This window comes from Schistocerca cancellata, chromosome 1 (genome assembly GCF_023864275.1).
Source record: "Schistocerca cancellata isolate TAMUIC-IGC-003103 chromosome 1, iqSchCanc2.1, whole genome shotgun sequence".
In the NCBI taxonomy this organism is placed as follows: Eukaryota; Metazoa; Arthropoda; class Insecta; order Orthoptera; family Acrididae; genus Schistocerca; species Schistocerca cancellata.
The window spans coordinates 363,913,587-363,933,117 of record NC_064626.1 but is presented as its reverse complement, the minus strand read 5'-3'; the positions used below and the strand labels follow the sequence as shown (position 1 = coordinate 363,933,117).

The following is a 19,531-nucleotide window of genomic DNA, read 5'->3' as shown; positions in this document are numbered from 1 at the left end:
TGTTTGAGAGTGGTTCATCTCAATACTTGATTTTATTAATATACTTTTCAAACATACTTTCTGAGATTGCTTTTTTTTTAGATCAGTGGTTCTGGATTAAATAACTCTTTGCAGATTCTTTCCTGAATACCTGTAGACTTGTAATTAGCAAGGAAAGCACATTCAGAATCTTTGTAACTGTCACAAGATTTTGCTGCCTTCATGGTCCAAAGAGTAGCATCACCTTGGATGTACTGGCTAAGGAATGTGATCTTTCTCCATTCGTGAGTGAGACCAGGGTTGCCATAAGTTCTGGAAATCAAGAAATTTCAGACATTTCAGGGAAAGAAGGGAAATTCAGAAAAAAATACACTGGAAAATCTCATTTTTGCGTCAATGGATGAAAATGTTTGTTTGGAGACAATAGACATCATCACTGGCTGGGCACAGCCGAGCAGCTGCTGGGTTTTATGTGTCCCCTCCCAATTCCGTCCTTCCTCCGTTTCTCCTGTCCCCACCGCTCCCTTCAGTTTGCAGTCAGCACTGCCACCACTGCTTGCTGCTAGCCAAGCTGTTGCTGGTGAGAGTGATGGGGAGGTGTGGGGAGTGGTTTGTTTGTATCTCAGAGTATTCACACAAGTTATCCATTGCACGGATTTATCACTGCGGTCTCAATTCAGCAACACACTGTTGGTGACTTGTGACTGTGGGCATGAATAGCTGATCTCACAGAATTGGATTTCTGCAAGAGGCAGGGCTTTGTGATCAAAATGTGCTCAAACCTCCTCCTTACACTATGTGATCAAAAGTATCCTGACACCTGGCTGAAAATGACTTAAAGACACTTAGCCTTGATGACAGCTTCCACTTTCACAGGCATATTTTCAATCAGGTGCTGGGAGGTTTCTTGGGGAATGGCAGTCCATTGTTCAAGGAGTGCTGCACTGAGGAGCGGTATCGATGTCGGTCGGTGAGGCCTGGCATGAAATCGGCGTTCCAAAACATTCCCAAAGGTGATCTATAGGATTCAGTTCAAGACTCTGTGCAGGCCAGGACATTACAGGGATGTTATTGTCATGCAACCACTCCGCCACAGACTGTGCATTATGAGCAGGTGCTTGATCATGTTGAAAGATGCAATTGCCTTCCCTGAATTGCTCTTCAACAGATAGAAGCAAAAGGTGCTTAAAACATCAATGTAGGCCTGTGCTGTGATAGTGCCATACAAAACAACAAAGGGTGAAAGCCCCCTTCAAGAAGAACGCGACCACACCTTAACACCAATGCCTCCGAATTTTACTGTTGACACTACACACCCTGGCATATGGTGTTCACTGGGCATTCGCCATACCCACACCCTGCCGTCGTATCACCACACTGTGTACCATGATTCGTCACTACACACAAGGTTTTTCACTGTTCAGTTGTCCAATGTTTATGCTCCTTACACCAAGTGAGATGTTGTTTAGCATTTACCGTATGATGTGTGGCTTATGAGCAGCCGCTCAACCATGAAATCCAAAATGAGATTTTCACTCTGCAGCGGAGTGTGCGCTGATATGAAACTTCCTGGCAGATTAAAACTGTGTGCCCGACCGAGACTCGAACTCGGGACCTTTGCCTTTCGCGGGCAAGTGCTCTACCAACTGAGCTACCGAAGCACAACTCACGCCCGGTACTCACAGCTTTATTTCTGCCAGTACCTCGTCTCCTACCTTCCAAACTTTACAGAAGCTCTCCTGCGAACCTTGCAGAACTAGCACTCCTGAAAGAAAGGATATTGCGGAGACATGGCTTAGCCACAGCCTGGGGGATGTTTCCAGAATGAGATTTTCACTCTGCAGCGGAGTGTGCGCTGATATGAAACTTCCTGGCAGATTAAAACTGTGTGCCCGACCGAGACTCGAACTCGGGACCTTTGCCTTTCGCGGGCAAGTGCTCTACCAACTGAGCTACCGAAGCACGACTCACGCCCGGTACTCAACAGCTTTATTTCTGCCAGTACCTCGTCTCCTACCTTCGCAGGAGAGCTTCTGTAAAGTTTGGAAGGTAGGAGACGAGGTACTGGCAGAAATAAAGCTGTGAGTACCGGGCGTGAGTCGTGCTTCGGTAGCTCAGTTGGTAGAGCACTTGCCCGCGAAAGGCAAAGGTCCCGAGTTCGAGTCTCGGTCGGGCACACAGTTTTAATCTGCCAGGAAGTTTCATATCAGCGCACACTCCGCTGCAGAGTGAAAATCTCATTCTGGAAACATCCCCCAGGCTGTGGCTAAGCCATGTCTCCGCAATATCCTTTCTTTCAGGAGTGCTAGTTCTGCAAGGTTCGCAGGAGAGCTTCTGTAAAGTTTGGAAGGTAGGAGATGAGGTACTGGCAGAAATAAAGCTGTGAGTACCGGGCGTGAGTCGTGCTTCGGTAGCTCAGTTGGTAGAGCACTTGCCCGCGAAAGGCAAAGGTCCCGAGTTCGAGTCTCAGTCGGGCACACAGTTTTAATCTGCCAGGAAGTTTCATGAAATCCAAGTTTTCTCACCTCCTGCCTAACAGTCATAGTACTTGCAGTGGATCCTGATGCAGTTTGGAATTCCTGTGTGATGGTCTGGATAGATGTCTGCCTATTGCACATTATGTCCCTCTTCAACTGTCGGCGGCCTCTGTGAATCAACAGACAAGGTCGGCTTGTATGCCTTTGTGATGTAGGCATGTGATGTATGTGTCCCTTCACATTTCCACTTCACTATCACATCGGAAAAAGTGGATGTTTAGGAGTGTGGAAATCTCGCGTTCAGACGTATGACACAAGTGACATGCAATAACCTGACCACATTCCAAGTCCGTGAATTCCACAGAGCACCCCATTCTGCTCCCTCACGATGTCTAATGACTACCGAGGTTGCTGATATGGAGTACCTGACAATAGGTAACAGCACAAAGCACCTAATTTTCAAAACGTATGTTTTTGCGGATGTCCGGATACTTTTGATCACATAGTGTAGCATTTCTAGATACACAAGCTTTACTGATCCGGCTGTGATAAATAGCAGCCTAAGAGTTAACAAGACTGGAATCTCAAATACTTTGCAGTCATTCTCTTTGCAGAGTTGTTTGAGTACTAAGGGCTATGAAAAAGTTGAGAAAGAATTTGTAAAACTGCATGCTAAGCAAGAATTTTGGGATCTCTGCATAAGCTTCAAGATAAGTGAGATGAGACACATTCACTTGGAAAGACTTATTGCATGGTGATACCACCTGTCAGCACTTGTATACCTTTCTTTAAAAGAGTCTCATTCTGAGCCATGGTCAAGCCTATGTAGAGCAAGGTTTTTACATTAATGATGAAGAGTGTATGGTAGTCAACCAAATCACTGGTAGCCACATGTGAAGTATATGATGACCTGGAATTGGCTGCTGGTGTCTTCAAGATTGATGTTAACAAGAGAATGATTTTGGACTATCACATTGCTTGAGATCAGCATGACAAGGCTTTAAGGCAGAAACAGTGTGAAGAAAATGAAGAAGCCGAGAGAGCTAGTTGGAAGAGGTCTATCATCCACCAAGTTAATGGACAGAGGGCCAAAAGGTCACAGATTCTGGCTGAGAGGGCCACTGAGCTGAGTGGAATTGACGAAGAATGAGCTTCTTTCACACAGGAGTTATGGCTGTTTTCTGTGATTGATTTTAATTGTTTGTTTGACTTTCTATTGGTTGACAAAATACTCAGTATTATTTGGTAGAGACAATGTCACTCTGCAGGCTCTAGTGCTGCCATTCTTATTTTTGAAACATCAGTGTTATGTTATACAACATATTCGTTTATATTTCTTGTCTGAGGTTACACATTACCTCGTCTGGAAACTTCATAAACCCTGAATGGAGAAAAGAACAAAAACTTGCTCTTAATTTAAGGTTTGAGTAAACTAATTAATAAAATCAGAAATCCTTTAACTGAAAATAGCTTTTATTTACACCACTTATTTCTTTACTTTCTTTTCAGATCACAAATTTTGTAAAGGAGATGATAACTCTCTATTCATTTGAAACTAGACAATATAACACTTTTTGGAAATACAGAAGTCCTTACATTTATTGTCAGCTTACCTGTTTACTTACCCTTCAGAACTCAAAATTTACCAGGGAAAAATGTTAAATCTGTATCATCAAATCAAAGAATTGTCAGGGAATTTCACTTTGGGAAACTTGTGGCAACCCTAGGGACAGTACACCCCGAATGAGTGTATCAGTGCGACACGGTGTATGCTGCATGTGTCAAGTAAAAAGTCATGAATTGCATATGCCATATTAGATTTTCTACTAGTAATGCTGACGTTACCTTCAGGGCAGCCCTCATGTTTGTTCAATGGGAATTTGAGCTGAGGGTATTGCAAGTGCTGTTTTTTATTGTAACTCAACATAGACTGGCACATTGTGTCATTTCTATGTGCGAGTGATTTCTTATTGTATACATTTTCTTACATGTCCACAGTTTTCTTTTAAGTGAGTTTTTTTCTCTTCTGGAATGGCATAACACTGTTCAGCAAAATCTGGCACTACAGTTTCTCTTTAAACCTTTAAGTTCCATCTGGACTTGCTCTATATAGGCTTCTTGTTCAGACTGAACTTCAGTCAAGGTGCTAGTCAATGTGTCTTTAATTTTATTTTCAGGTTCTACTTTATATGACTTAAGTTGTTCCTTAGCTTTTTCTTCACGTTCATTAAATTGTGTGTCAATTATTGTGACAGTTTGTTTACCCTTCTCAGAAGTCCATTTAGACAATTTCTTGGGTAGTTGACATCTATGTGCTTCAAACAGCTCCATTAAAATTCATTCCTGCTCAGTGGAAATACGATGGGAATTTGTAGACAGCATCTGCTACACTTCTTTGGCCTTGGGTAATTTGAGCAACTTGATTTGATAATTGGTGAACAGTTTGTGCTATCTCTGTCTGTGCTAGGGTAATTTCAGGAACTTGACCTGATATTGAATCCACACTGATGAAATTTTGCCTACTGCATTAGGACAGTGGTGAAAAGAAATGTTTTCTGGAACATTTCTGCCATCTGACCAACTAGTTTGGTTATTTGAACTGTTGATTTTTCTAGTTGCAGGTCATGCTAAACATTACTTAATTCGGTTGTGTCTACTTTTTCCTGTTAGGCAATCTGTACATCAGTAATAAATAGATAAAATATTGTTTTTTTGTTCATAAAATTAATTTATTAATCTCTTGAATTTATTCTAATTTCCAAGATATACACATATAATAGCAGCTAATATGAAGAAACATTCTGGCACTTTTTCGCACCCTCGAGTACTCTGCAGCCCAAGGCTGCCCTCTTGTTCCTGTAAAACTACTCATAATTAAACTGCTAATGAAAATGAATAATCTTGTTGGCCAAATGTTAAATATTGACAGTACTAGAGCAAACTCATATGCAAGCACAAGACAGAATAGGAATAAATTGTGCTTTTTTTACCCTCCAAAATTGGTTTTCTCCCTCCACTAGCTGTAGTCTTGTCTTACAAACTTTATCAAACTTTATCATGCCCTGTTTGTTTCCAGTGAATAAGTTTTTTTTTCTTTCTTTTTTTTTTCCTTTACAGCTTATCAGATTTTTGTTCATGAAATAAAGAATAGACAACAATTGTAATTACAAAAAATCATATTTTTTACAGCTATTTTATTTCACCTTGTCTTACTGAAAAAATGTAACAGGGTAGTGCAGGCTTCTATTTACTGTTCTGTTATGATTGCCATTTCTAATATTGTTAACTCTTTCTATATGATGCCATTGACTCCGTAATTTTTTTTTTCACCTCAGCATCATCAGCAGAATGCTTTCCTTTCGTGTGTCTTTTCATTCTTGGGGGGAAAAAAGTCACACAGGTCAAGGATGGGTGAGGAATGAGAGTCATACCACTTGTAGTCAAGAATTGTCATACAGACAGGACTGTGTGGGCACTGGCATTGTCTTGATGGAAAAACCAGTTGTCCGACTACCACAAATCAGGCTGCTCCCACCACACACTGTTGTGCAATCTTTTTTCAAAACTTCCAAGTAGAGAACTTGGTTAATCTCTCATAAAAAAAAAAGCTGATCAGCTTTTTTTTCACTTGACAAGCTTTCTTGAATTCTTGCACTGGCTTGATTGACGCTGTGATTCAGGATTGTAAGCATAGCACCAAGTTTCTTCACCTTTGATAAATTAAAAAAAAAAATCTATATCACATTGAGACTCTTCTTTCAAAGCACAGCATGCTTTAACGTAACCTTGTCTTTATGCAGCAGTCATGGCATGAATTTGGTAGCCACCCTTTTTCATTCCTAAATCTTCCGTCACAATTCGTGCACTTAACTCCATGTCACTCCTGACAGCTCCACTCAGTAGTCTGTCATTGATCTTCGTTTATGATTGCACGAATGTTTTCAACATTATCAAGTGTTCGGGCCATGAAAGGATGACTAGAATGAGGTTTGTCATCAACTGACATTTCACCATTTCTGAAAAGGGTAAACTGCTCAGACACTTGAGTTTTCCCCATATCGATGTCCTTGTAAGCCATTTTTAACATTTCAGAAGTTTCTGTTCCACTTTTTCTGAGCAAAAACCAGAATTTCACCGCCACATACTGTTCAGGAACATGAGCAATTGTGAAAGCGACAGTCGCACAAAGCAATTTTCACTATAAACTCACTTGTTTTGACGTCCTTCAGTGGCAGCACTCGGCTTTTTGATGAGAATATTTGCCCCATGTGCTCCTAGTGGCAAAATGTGGAACTACAAAAGCTCTGACTGTCAAAAAATGAGTTCAGTTTCTTTTGGGATTCTCTTGTATGTTGAGATAGAAGAAGAAGAAGAAGAAAAAAAGAGACTGTAATATAGCAAAGAAAGAATACAAATTTTGCATTGTATCAATGCTGTTAGATATTAGCTCATTGGTGTCACTAGAAAGTGATTATGACTATATAAATGGGACATTTTTTACATCCCTCATCACTTTGTTCAAATATTTTCATAGCAGAAAGTCACCAGAAATATAGGTTTTGTGCAAACTGTCAGTGGCTATTTCTACATACAGTTGAGTATAAACACATGAAATAAATAAGCCAATATTGAACTGGAAATGGATAAAATCATTTTAGGCTGTGAAAGAAAAGATAGTAAGAGAAGTGGAAAAACCTATCAGTCCATCTCCAAGCTAGAGTCAGCTGCGGCAGATAAAGACAAAGTCTAAATATTGAACAAAACACAGTCCAACAAATAGCACTATTTGGTACACAAAGCACATGGAGTTCACTGTTGAATGCCAGTGTAGGTAGACACCAAAATGGCTAGCGCAGGCCCACTATCGGCTTATGTGGCCAGTTCATATGATACACTTGTGCCAGTCAGCTCATGGCATCACTGCCAGACATCATCATAGTTACAAGACAATGAGAAGGGAGATAGTCTTCTAAATGTAGTTCTGTTGGAAATGCTCACTAGGTAGGAATCACCTGATAATGATAAGTTGTACATTGTCAGAGTTTTTATAGCTCATATGGTTAAAACAAGGCTGAATGCCACCATATGAAACTAGCTGGTTGACATAAAAAATATATTATCATGAAAGAGGAAAATAAATTGTGGTGGGATTTCAAAATGATAAAAAGAATGTTGTTGTTTTGGGAATTTAATTAGTAGGATAGTCTGAAATCATTACATCATGTATTTCTGTTGTGCCCCGCTGCCCCAATATATTGTGGAATGAGCTGCACATGCAAATAGAAATTTAATTGTCTACGCCAAATACACGTTGCCCAGAGCCTCGCTGTAATATCTTGTGATTATTTGCTGAATTGAATTGAAGTACATGTTTTTATTTATTTTGATTACTTGAATGTTAAATATTATAAGAGAAAATCATAATGTATAAGATATTATAAATAATAAAACACTATACCTGCAACCTACATTAATATAATACTGTAGTATAGTTCTCACAATTAAGTATTTACATAAATGTTTCTTTATATTCACTATGAGTGCAGAAGAAGAAGCAAAATGTTTCTGTATTGTTGGTGGAATACATAAATATCTGTATCGTTTTCTTGTTTCAGATGATGTACATGGCATTTATAAAAAACTCAAAATTTGTCTCACCAAACACATTGCCTGCAGTTAATTTCATGAGACGATCACTCACCGAGCTGTATAATTTAGATGAAAACATTTCATACTACCACGTTTTCCTCTACATTCGTCAGCTTGCTATTCACCTTAGAAATGCTATTACTGTTCAGAAAAAGGTAAATATACTGATTTCTAACTATTGAATGTTCATAGAAAAGTTACTTTGATCTTTTTATCATATTAGCATTTGGCTCTGTCAGAACTAAATACAATTAAGAAAAATACTTTATAATTGTAAATGTTACTTGTTATCTGTTAAAGGACAAATTTAGGAACTGTGGCCTTTAATGTCATCTAGCCATTTTATGAAATATGTTTTTTCTTTAGTCTGAAATCAGAATAGTTGACTAATTCAGTACAGTAATATACACAGAAGAATGTGGAAAATCGATGCATTTTGGTTAGATTGACTCACTTTGGTCATAGTACTGCTCTCAGAAATAATTTCTGTACTGTCAGCATGTGTAAGTCATTTGCACAATCTAAAAATTAATATGCCTCATAATTATTGTCGTCGTAAGGTGCAGTTGAGATCATTTGCTATATAATTTTCAGATAACTTGGCTCCATTTGTTTCCAGAAACAATATACCTATTCAGAATTATTAAATTGTGTGTGACAGGTGAATTATGCTTGTTCAGTGAGCTCAAAATGATTTAATTTTAATTGACTGAATTCTCTCTCTCTCTCTCTCTCTCTCTCTCTCTCTCTCTCTCTGTGTGTGTGTGTGTGTGTGTGTGTGTGTGTGTGTGTGTGTGTGTAAATTTAGATTTCTTTTATAATTCATGTCACTGAATTCTGTATATTATCTGATAAAGCTAGTCTTGTTTTGTTAACTGCAGATCTAATGAATGCTGAGGATGATTGATTGTAAACTGAATGTTTGTGAGAAGATAAAATTATTTACCAGGCTGAAACCTAAATCTAGATAGCTGATTTTTTTTAGAGACAGTGCTTTCCTGATCAGTCCGTCTCAAGGTATTAGCTGCTACAGGTTTTGATACTTACTAAAGTTGCTATCATGTAGTGTTCCATGAACTGTGAATGGAACATTCAGGCTACTTTTTGGTAATAAGCAAATGAGCCTGATAATTTTTTTATTCCTTCATCTCTGAATGTATTGTCATTTATTTCAGTTGTCTTATGTTGTATTGACACATTTTGGTTACAGTCAGATCTTTATTTTTGATGTAATGATAATTTTATCTGAATATCTGGACACATGCTGTTGAATCACATTAGCAAAAATTTGGGAACATCTTAAAACAGTTTAAGTGTGTTTTCCTTTATTATAGTTGAGCACAGTGATGAGAAAGATAATGCAGATCAGTTGCAATGAGGTTGCAGTTGCATAGGGTCAGGAACACACCATAATAAATTACCACTTCCTTCATGTCTTGCTGTAATTGCTACTTTCAACAACTAACCTTCTTTTGCGTTATGACAGGTTTATTACATTTTTCTGCATTAGTGGCTAATGTAGTGTTCAAAAGGTAGCAGTTGTTAGAATGACATCCTCATTGGTATATATTCAGTTATATTTCTATTGCTGGTGGATGTTCTAGAAGTTAAGACATTGTATGTCTCTTGATTGTTTCTCTGTTGACTGTTTTGTATAGTTGAACAAACTTGGAAACTTTTTATCTTATTGTCTTTAAGCTAATTGGAAAGGTTAACGCAGTCATGTTGTAAAAGATTCCAGTTTCACTCAGATTTTCTTTACATATTTCTTAAGCCTGTACAAAAGGGAAACCAGCTACTGAACAACAGTCTCCAGTCCATTGGATGATAGTTATATTGTCCACTTGTGTCTGGCTGTGGTTTCACTAATACAAATTTCCTATCCCATATCTTTGCAAACTAGATTTCTTCTGGTGTTATACAGATCATTGAAAATATCCCAATAATTTAATAACAGAGCTATATGAATCTCAAACATTTGGATCCTTGCCATTATGCTCTTTCTTTAGCTCTCATTGTGTTTATCTATTCATCTGAGCTGTCCAAAACATTGCATTGTGTAACATTAAGCAGAGGAAATTTTATGGCTTGTTTGTGCAGTTATAACAATCTGTTGATTATAATAACAGCAAAAGAGTAGTTCATGAAATGAAAATTCAGTCTTGTTGAAAGATGCAAATGATTTGGAAATGTTTATGTTCAGAAAAGTAGAAGCATGTAAAATTGCAGGAATGGTGAAATTTTTACCATTTGTGCCCGTATATTAAGTGAAAATATATAGTTTTATTCAAGTATAAACAATTTGCAGGAAAACAGACAGGCAGTCTGTAATTGGCAATTCATGCAGTCAATTCATCTGTGGACTGACCTTTTGGGTGCATCGGTCAACAAACCACAGCTGCAACAACTTGTATATCCATTAGTACAGGTAAGATTTTGTTTGTATAACAGTGTTTACATATGACAATAGGAAGAGAAATGATTAAAAACCACGAACAAGACAAATGGGCCTGAGAAATAGTGATGCTGCTATTCATATGTAATGCAGGTTTCCATTCTTCTCTAGGTGACTGATATTTCTGCTGTGCTCTAAATTGAAAAGTAGGCACAGCAGTGGGGAAAACTGGCAACCATCAGAACAAAAAGAGGGAAACAATTGCTTTTGGCAGTTGTTTGGAAGATATTGTTATGAATAATACAAACTCTGTGTCACATTGTGTGCACTTGAGCAACAGTTAAGCACTATCCTGCATGGGAATGCTCCTAAAATGCTATTCAAACAGCAACACCAACTACATCAATGCATACAGTTTTAGTCAAGGAACCATCAGAACTTTGGGTCACACTGATTAGATTGAAAATCCACTTCATTTGTGAATGATATATCTTTTATTGCATGATTACTTTTGGAGGCCTGAAGCTCCATTGTCAGGTGCCACACACCACAACAAGAAGAGGGGTAGGACATGGGGCAATGTGTTGTTAACTTTACAAGAAAAACAAGTAAATCCTCAGGTAATGGCTACTACTCACATGGTTTGTTAAGTCACGGGTGTGGAATGGGCAGCCCAATTACGAAATATGCACTCGCACTTAGGAGACATTTGGAACTGCAACAGGAGAAACAACAGTAATTGCCACGATAAAGAGAAGACATGCCTCACATCAAAAGTAAAAATATAAACATCTGCAGTTTTCACATGAGCAGTGAGAGTAGGCTACCTCACCAGTACACAAAGAAGTGAATGGCAAGGTCTGTTGTCTTACCGGCTGTGTGTGGTAGAGCACGCAACTGGCAAATGAACTAATGATTTGGGGACAGAAAGTAAAACTGGACCATTCGCTTCATATATATAAGACTTGGACAATAAGGATGAAACAGAACCATTGTATAAATCAAAACATATAATTGTAATACACCCAAAAAAGAAGGAAAGAAAAAAATCTTCGTTCTAAAATGAAACCCAATATTTAGGCAACAAAAATTGGGTAAAGCATACAAAAAATTTTATACTAATATGAAGAAATGCCATATTTAAGAAATAATATAGGATGAGAGAGAGCAGTGAGATCGTACAATGTAAACCCACCTGCCTCTAGTGCTCATAAAGACAATAAAATGTAACAAAGCTACACTAATGACCAAGAGTGGCAAAAGCAGAAGCCAACTCTGTGCTAATGAGCATCTGATGCGTGCGCTCATGGGTTGTAGAACATGGTGTGAGCTAAAAGGTATGAAGTCAAAAGTCAACTAGATGTCAGACATACAAGATTGAGATATATAAACTTAAAAGTGTGTGACCACATGTCAACAAATACCGATAAAAAACAACCTATGGTTAAATGCTTCACATGCTCATTAGCCCAGAGCTGGTGTCTGTTTTTGCTACTCTAAGGTGTTAATGTATGTCACACTTTATTGTCCATAGGAGCAGTACTCCCTTTAGCGTGGCAATTTCTGTTAAGTGCAAGTGCATCTTTCGTAATTGGGCGTTCCGTCCTGAAATATTGCACAATGTTATCCCGGACGAGCCCCCAGTTGAAATACGGCTAACTGTTATCCCGGCTGACGCCCACAATTGAAATGCGGCAATGACACAAGTTGAAAATATGATCACTATTTTTTATTTACTTAAATTTGCCATATTTCGTGACAGTACCTTTTCCATTAGACGTTTACACGGCGATATAGTCTTGGCTTCAGTTGTCTAAGTATGATTCCACAATGCGTCTTTGTTGGTTGCAGAATTGACGTGGTTCAACGTGTTTCTCTCATTTTGGTGTTTCAAATACAGTTTCTTCAAATGTAGTTTCTTCTTTTTTTAGTTAATACAAAAATAATAGTAACATACTTCAAATTGTTCTTCCGTCAACACCATGGTCAACACACACCAAGAGTTAGCTGCAGACTTACTATAGTCAAAGATGACTCCAACGTCAAAGATGTTTTACACCACACACAATCTTCCAGTTGTAATCAGTCTCTTTGCTATTCTTCGATACATTTTCTAATAGTAATCAATATGCTTTTACTCTCAAAAACAGAAGTAAATTAACATATAAAAAGACAAATTATAATAAATCCTGACAAAAATATAAGAAAACATTTAAATTTGGTATCGACAAATACGGTAAAAAAATAACATCTTCCAGATCCATTACAACTGCTCCCCAGGGCTTTTGTTGTTATGGACATATACAACAAAATCCCGACCACACTCAGTAATGGATCTGTATTACACAATTAGTACATTAATGATGCAGTCTGATAACCTCTTCCAAATTTGGACTCTTTGAATCTGTGGACTTGTTACTGGCTGTTGTTGCAATACTTCCCCATCAATCTCATACACAAAAATTCAAGTAAAGAAATTATTTGACATGACAAATATACATGGTATAAATTATACATGAGAAATATTCTAACATACAACATACAGATTGAAAATAATAGAAAGGCAAAACTCATTTCCTACAATAAGATTAATTTTTTTTTTTTTTTTTTTTTTTTTTTTTTTTTTTTTTTTTTTTTTTTTGCAATTATTTATGTACACTTTCCTCTGCTACAATATTACTACAAATCACATTCTTGTGAAGAGTACTTTTGCTCCCCACAACATCAGTATAAACAACAATAAACTGCTCATATATCATGAGGCTTTATCTAAAATTGGTTTTGAAACTTATACCTTTGCATGCATGTCCTCACATGCATGCCTTCACCCACAGGGAAGACTTAGCTTCCAAAAATTAGAAAAATTCAGAAATGCTCACTATGGAGACTTTTTTTTTTTGTAAGAAAGTAAAATAAATCTTTCTCTCATTCTTTGTTACAGCAGTGTTTTTTTTCTTTTTTTTCATCAGTTTCAATTAATATGTGACTTCAAATTATTAATTTATACACGCAAATATACATACTTGGTTGTACAGGCAGTTTTGTTCTAACAAGCGTATTCCAGTGGAGGACTTTTGTTTTAGATGATAATAGGTTATTTAAATTTTTGAAATTATGATTTCTGTTTATACAGTTTTAAAGAGACAACATTCCTGAGACCAAATAATTTCTTTGACTTAGGATACACCAAACGATAAGCATTAGGGTGTGGATTTTCTATGACTTCAAAAGGCCCAATATAGATATCAAAGAATTTTTTAATTTCTGAAGTTAACATTTTTGATTTTTCATGAGATTTGACCAGAACAAGATCCCCAATTTTAAAAGTGGTTAATCTTACCCTATTGTTATGTCTTTTATTCCTCTTTTCCCCTTGTTTCCTCATAGTTTCCCTGACAATATCTTCTCTCTCTTGCATAGTTAAAGGTGTACATTTAGGAAATTCAATAAGTTCTGATATAAGATTTGGAGGTCTAATATTAAACATAATCTCATACGGTGAAAATCCTGTGGAACTATGTTGTAGGCTATTCATAATATCTTCAAAATTTCGAATGTGCTCAAACCAGGTTGGATGTTTATGGCTGCAATAGGTTCTACAAAGTCTCCCAATTTCCCTCATATATCTTTCTGCAGGATTGGTGGACAGAGAATAAACAGATATAAGTATATGCTTCAATTTTGATCTTTCAATAAACTTTTTCCAAATTTTAGAGGTGAACTGTGAACCATTATCTGATAATATAGCTTTTGGTTTACCCACCTGTGCGAAATAATCTCTTTCAATTTTTATTATAATTTCATGGCTAGTAGCTTTTTTCACTGGATATAGTTTAACTAATTTTGAAAATACATCTACCATAGCAAATATGTAACAGTGACCACCTTTACTCTTTGGTAACATTCCATATAAGTCCACTGCGATAAGATCTAAAGGTTTTTCCGGAATAATGTTTTGCATCTCTCCACCACATCTTTTATTGCTCACTTTAACTCTCTGACATTTGTCACAGGTTGCCAATTCTTTTCTTACCTTCTTTCCAATATTGTAAAAATAAACATTTTCTTGTATCTTTTGAATACACTTCTGTATCCCACAATGACCAAAACTTTCATGTATGTAAATGATCAGCTTATCAGCATCTGCCTCTGGCCAACACAGTTTCCAATTATCAGAATCTACATCTGTTCTCCGAAATAAAATCCCCTTATGCAATTTGTAAAATTTATCAAGTTTCTCATACCCCTTCTTGCCTAAACATTCTTTGATTAATTTCCAACTCTGATCTAAATTTTGATTTTTTCTAATTTTGTTACACATAGCTCTAATTGTTTTTTCATTTTCCACCCCTTTCAAGTATCTAATTTTAAATTGCTTTTCCTCCTCTTGTTCAAAAATCTCCTTTTCTCCCCCAATTGGTAACCTTGAAAGTCAATCAGCTACTACATTCTCAGAACCTTTTACGTGTTTGATTTCAAAGTCAAACTGTTGCAGAAAAATTGCCCATCTGGTCAATCTACTGTGGTATAATTTGCACTCTTGTAAGTAACTCAAAGCTTTGTGATCCGAAAATACTATGGTTTTATGTCCAACAAGGTAAATTCTAAATTTTGTAAAAGCCCAATGAATTGCCAAAAGTTCCTTCTCTGTGACTGTATAATTTTTCTCATGCTTGAGCAACATTCTGCTTGCAGATGCTATGGTACAATGTATCTTAACTCCATTCTCTACTCTTTCTTGAAATAACTCTGCTCCAAGCCCATAATTACTGCTATCAGTGTTCAAACAAAATGGTAAATTAAAATCAGGTCTGTGTAATAAGTGTTGCTTCCTCAACTCATGCTTAATTTTATCAAACTCTTCCTGACAACTTTTATCCCAAACCCAAACAGTGTTTTTCTTAAGTAATTGACTTAAACATGGTGCATTCAGACTCTGATCACTTATATGTTTTCGGTAATAACCGCATAACCCAAAGAACGACTTTAATTGTTTTTTAGTCTTAGGAATAGGAATTTCTGAAATTGCTTTAATTTTTTCTGGATCTGGCAAAATTCCCTTGTCTGTGACAACATGACCCAAAAATTTTAATTCAGAAACTGCAAATTTACATTTCTCTAATTTCAATGTCATCCCCCCTTTTCTAAGTTTTTCACAAACTGACTTCAAAATCAAAAAATGTTCCTCCCAATTTTGCCCTGTAACCAAAATGTCATCTACATAAATTATCAGTTTAGACGCAAGTTCTTGCCCCAGTACATGATCCAAAGCTCTTATAAATTCGGAAACAGAAGAATTTAACCCAAATGGCACAACACAATATTGGTAACTCTTACCATTGTACAAGAAAGCAATATATTTCCTAGAATTAACCGAAAGTGGTACCTGATGAAAACCTGAAGTTAGATCCAAACTTGACATGTATTTTATATCTGTAAATTTATAGAGTAACTCATCAATGTTTTCGGGATGGTCTGTCTGTCTGAACAAAATTTTGTTTAAGTGTCTAGAGTCCAAAACCAATCTTACTCCACCGTCTTTTTTCGAAACTACTACTAGAGGATTATTATATGCACTGATACTCCTTTCTATTATATTACATCCTTCCATCTTTTTCAGCTCTTTCTCAACAGCAGGTCTTTTTGATATTGCAATACTGTATGGTTTTATGAAAAATGGTTCATGAGATTTTACCTGAAGCTCACACTGATAACCCTTTACTCTACCAGGTATGTCACTGAAAACATCACTGTATTCCCACAGCAGATTTTCTAACTGTTGTTTTTGCTCCCCAGATAAATTTTGTGTTTCTGAAATTTTCAAATTTACTAAATTCCCAAATTCAACTTCATCAGTATCGAATCTATGAGTTTCAATATTCTCCAATCTATTTTCTTTTAGTAAATTGATACTGTCAAAATTTCCATTACTCTGATCACCAAGTGTGTTCACAAAATTTGTCTGAATGTATTCCCTTTCACTAGTTTCTATCAAAAGTTTTCTTCCAACCCAATCAAATGCTGTATTTACTTTTACTATCCAATTCATACCCAAAAGAAAATCCTCATTAAATTCCTGAATTACACAACATCCATGTGTAAACAACTTGCCTTCAATTAAAAATGTCACTAAAGCCTGGCTTTTTACCAATTTACTGCTCTTCCCAGTAGCACCTTTTATCTTTACCCCAACAACTGGCATTTCAACAAAATCTTTCCCCACTTTCAATTTCTTGCTTAACCTTTCAGATATTCCCGAGATTTCACTTCCTGTATCAATTAAACATTTACCAATCCATGACCCAATTTGACCTTTTATATAAGGACTGCAAAATTGATCACTTTTCTCAGAACCTGTATCCTCATGTAACAAATCACTTTCAATTTCCCCAAACCTATACTTATCAGAATCATATGGCATATCATTACATGTATTATTTGTCACAGTTATAAAATTTGCACAAGACACAAAATTGTCGTGAGTACTCTCTATTATCTCAAATAGCCAAGAATTTTCATCCAAATCACATTGTATACTATTGAAGTACTTATCCTTCAGCTTTTCAAAAATAAAATATCTCATCTTTTTCCACCACTCAGGACATACAGTTTCACATACATTAATAAGTATCTTTCTAAAGTTCTTGTCAAAAGAAATAGTTTCACTGTTCAGCCATATATTCATAAGAAATGTGTGTGTGTCATTAGAATCTGTAAAAGTTTCACTTAGGCTAGAAATTATACATGTGTCATCGTTATTTGTGTAGTCAGATTCTTTACCAACAACATCTAAATTCACACTTTCACATACATCCAGCTTGTGAGTCTTATTCATCTTGGTAACATCCCTGGGAATTTCTATAAAATTCTCACTATTTAATCCATTTTCAACCATGTGTATACCCAACTCCCTATTTAAACTAATAAAATACCTTTCCTCAACATCATCATCAATATCATCACCATCATTATCAACTTTATCAACAACATCATTATCATTATACATATTCAAGTCATACACATTCAAATTATCCCCCAAAATATTATTTCCCCTTTCTAAAGTTACCAGATCCCTTTCACCAATATTTTCATTCTCACAACATGCATTCTCTCTTTCATTCACACACATCTCTGAACTACTACAAATTACATCATCTGACAAAGTGTTGTTCTTTTCTGCCCAAGTGTAAAACTCTGTTAAATTAAATGGATCACAATTACTTTTATCTACTGTATGTTCTTGTGTACTGAAAATTTTATCTTTATCAATATTATTTTCCTCTTGAAATTTCTTCAATAAGTAACAACTAATGACCTCATGTGATAGCTTAGGTTTGGAACTGTCATGTTTCGGTTTATGATACTCACATCCATTGGTCCTTTCATTATGCTCACCTTCTGCCTCAACCTTGCGGACCTTCAAGGGGGCGTCTACTCGTTTTTTGTTTCCTGAATTACAACTTGTTCCTGCTTGAACTGCTGATTGTGGTTCTGCCAATGTCTCTGATCAACATTTCTGTTCCCATTCCTATGCCAAACATTACCTGATTGTTGGTAGTTTCTATCGTACTGATCTCTATCAAAATTTCTGTGATTTTGATCCCTAAAGTGTTCTCTATTTTGTTGATTATTAACACGAACATGTTGTTCTTGTTTTGGATAAAAATTATGGTCCTTCTTCTGAAAATTGTTATATCCCCCTGAATTTTGACTGTTATTTCTGCAAAAATGTTGTTCCTGTTTTGGATAAAAATTATGGTCCTTCTTCTGAAAATTGTTATATCCCCCTGAATTTTGACTGACACCATGATAATTGTTTTGTTCCCTTTTTTGAAAGTTATCATTTCCCCAATTTTGACCATTACCTTTCTGAGTAAACCCACTGTGTGTTGTTGTTGTTGTTACCCTATCCAACTTTTCAATATAATTGAGAAACTGCTCTACATTACTATCAGGACAATGAACTAAACTCAACTGCATTGCTGATGGCAATCTTCTCTTTAAGGTATCAATTTTGATCAAGTCATCCAAAGGTTTTGTTAAATGAATAAGTTTTTGAAGTTCACTTTTGCAAAATTGTTTCATGCTCCCATCTGATTCTCTATAGTTTCGCCCATTCAAAAATTCACTTTTGATTCTAGTTTGTTTAAGATCATCCCAAAAATTTTCCAGAAATTTTGATTCAAATTCTGAAAATGTCATCCCCATAGTTACAATCTGGTTTGCCCAAGTCAAAGCTTCCCCTTCCAAGAATTTTTTCACAAATTTAATTTTTATTTCATCTGGTGAGTGAGGTAAAAAACAATCCTTACAATACTGCACAAAATCAACGGGATGTAAGGGTCCATCTACCGAAAAGTGCTTCACTGGAATATTAGATACAAGATTACATGTGTTGAAATTGTAATTTTTGCTTTGAAATTCAATGTTAAAACTTTCAATTTTTTCGCGAAGTTCTTTGACAGATTTTTTGTTTTCTAAATCATTGCATTCTACTTTTTCTTCTAAAGTAACCAAACGATTGTCAGTTTTTTGTTCTACATTTTTTACTAAAACTTTTGTATTCTCATCCAAATTTTTAATTTCCCCTTTAATGTCATTAAAATCAATTAAATTTATTTCCCTATCTGCCCGTAACTCATTTTTTACAGTATTAATTTCACCGCTCAATTTAGCATCAATTTCATTTACTTTTGCTTCCATAGATTCAATTTTTTCCTCAGCATTGCCAACTCTGTTCGAAAGATCACCCACTTGGGTATTGACTGCTTGGACTTGAGCAACAAAATGTTATCAATTTTTTCATCCCAGTAAGTCTTATTGTCGTCAAGTGTTTGTTTAATTTCTTTCGTGAAATTTACAAGAAAACTTTTTAAATCAAACTTATCGGTTCTTTCACTTTCATTTGACCTGTCCTGATGTTCGAAGTCTATTAAATTACTACTTTCTACTTTAGGCACAATACTCTCGAAAATCTCATAAGTCATTGTGAAGAACAAAAATTTATACACAACAATACAGAACAAGATAA

The 19,531-nt window shown here is 36.1% G+C and overlaps 1 protein-coding gene across 1 annotated transcript in view; it reads left to right on the top strand.

Moving 5' to 3' along the window:
• Window positions 1-19,531, top strand: part of LOC126174576 (nucleolar complex protein 2 homolog) — a 157,869-nt gene that overhangs the window by 76,917 nt on the left and 61,421 nt on the right. Inside the window, exons 7-8 of the mRNA XM_049921046.1 lie at window positions 8,072-8,260; window positions 10,414-10,533. Of these exons, the coding sequence (XP_049777003.1) occupies window positions 8,072-8,260; window positions 10,414-10,533 (309 nt within the window). The remainder of the gene's footprint in view (window positions 1-8,071; window positions 8,261-10,413; window positions 10,534-19,531) is intronic.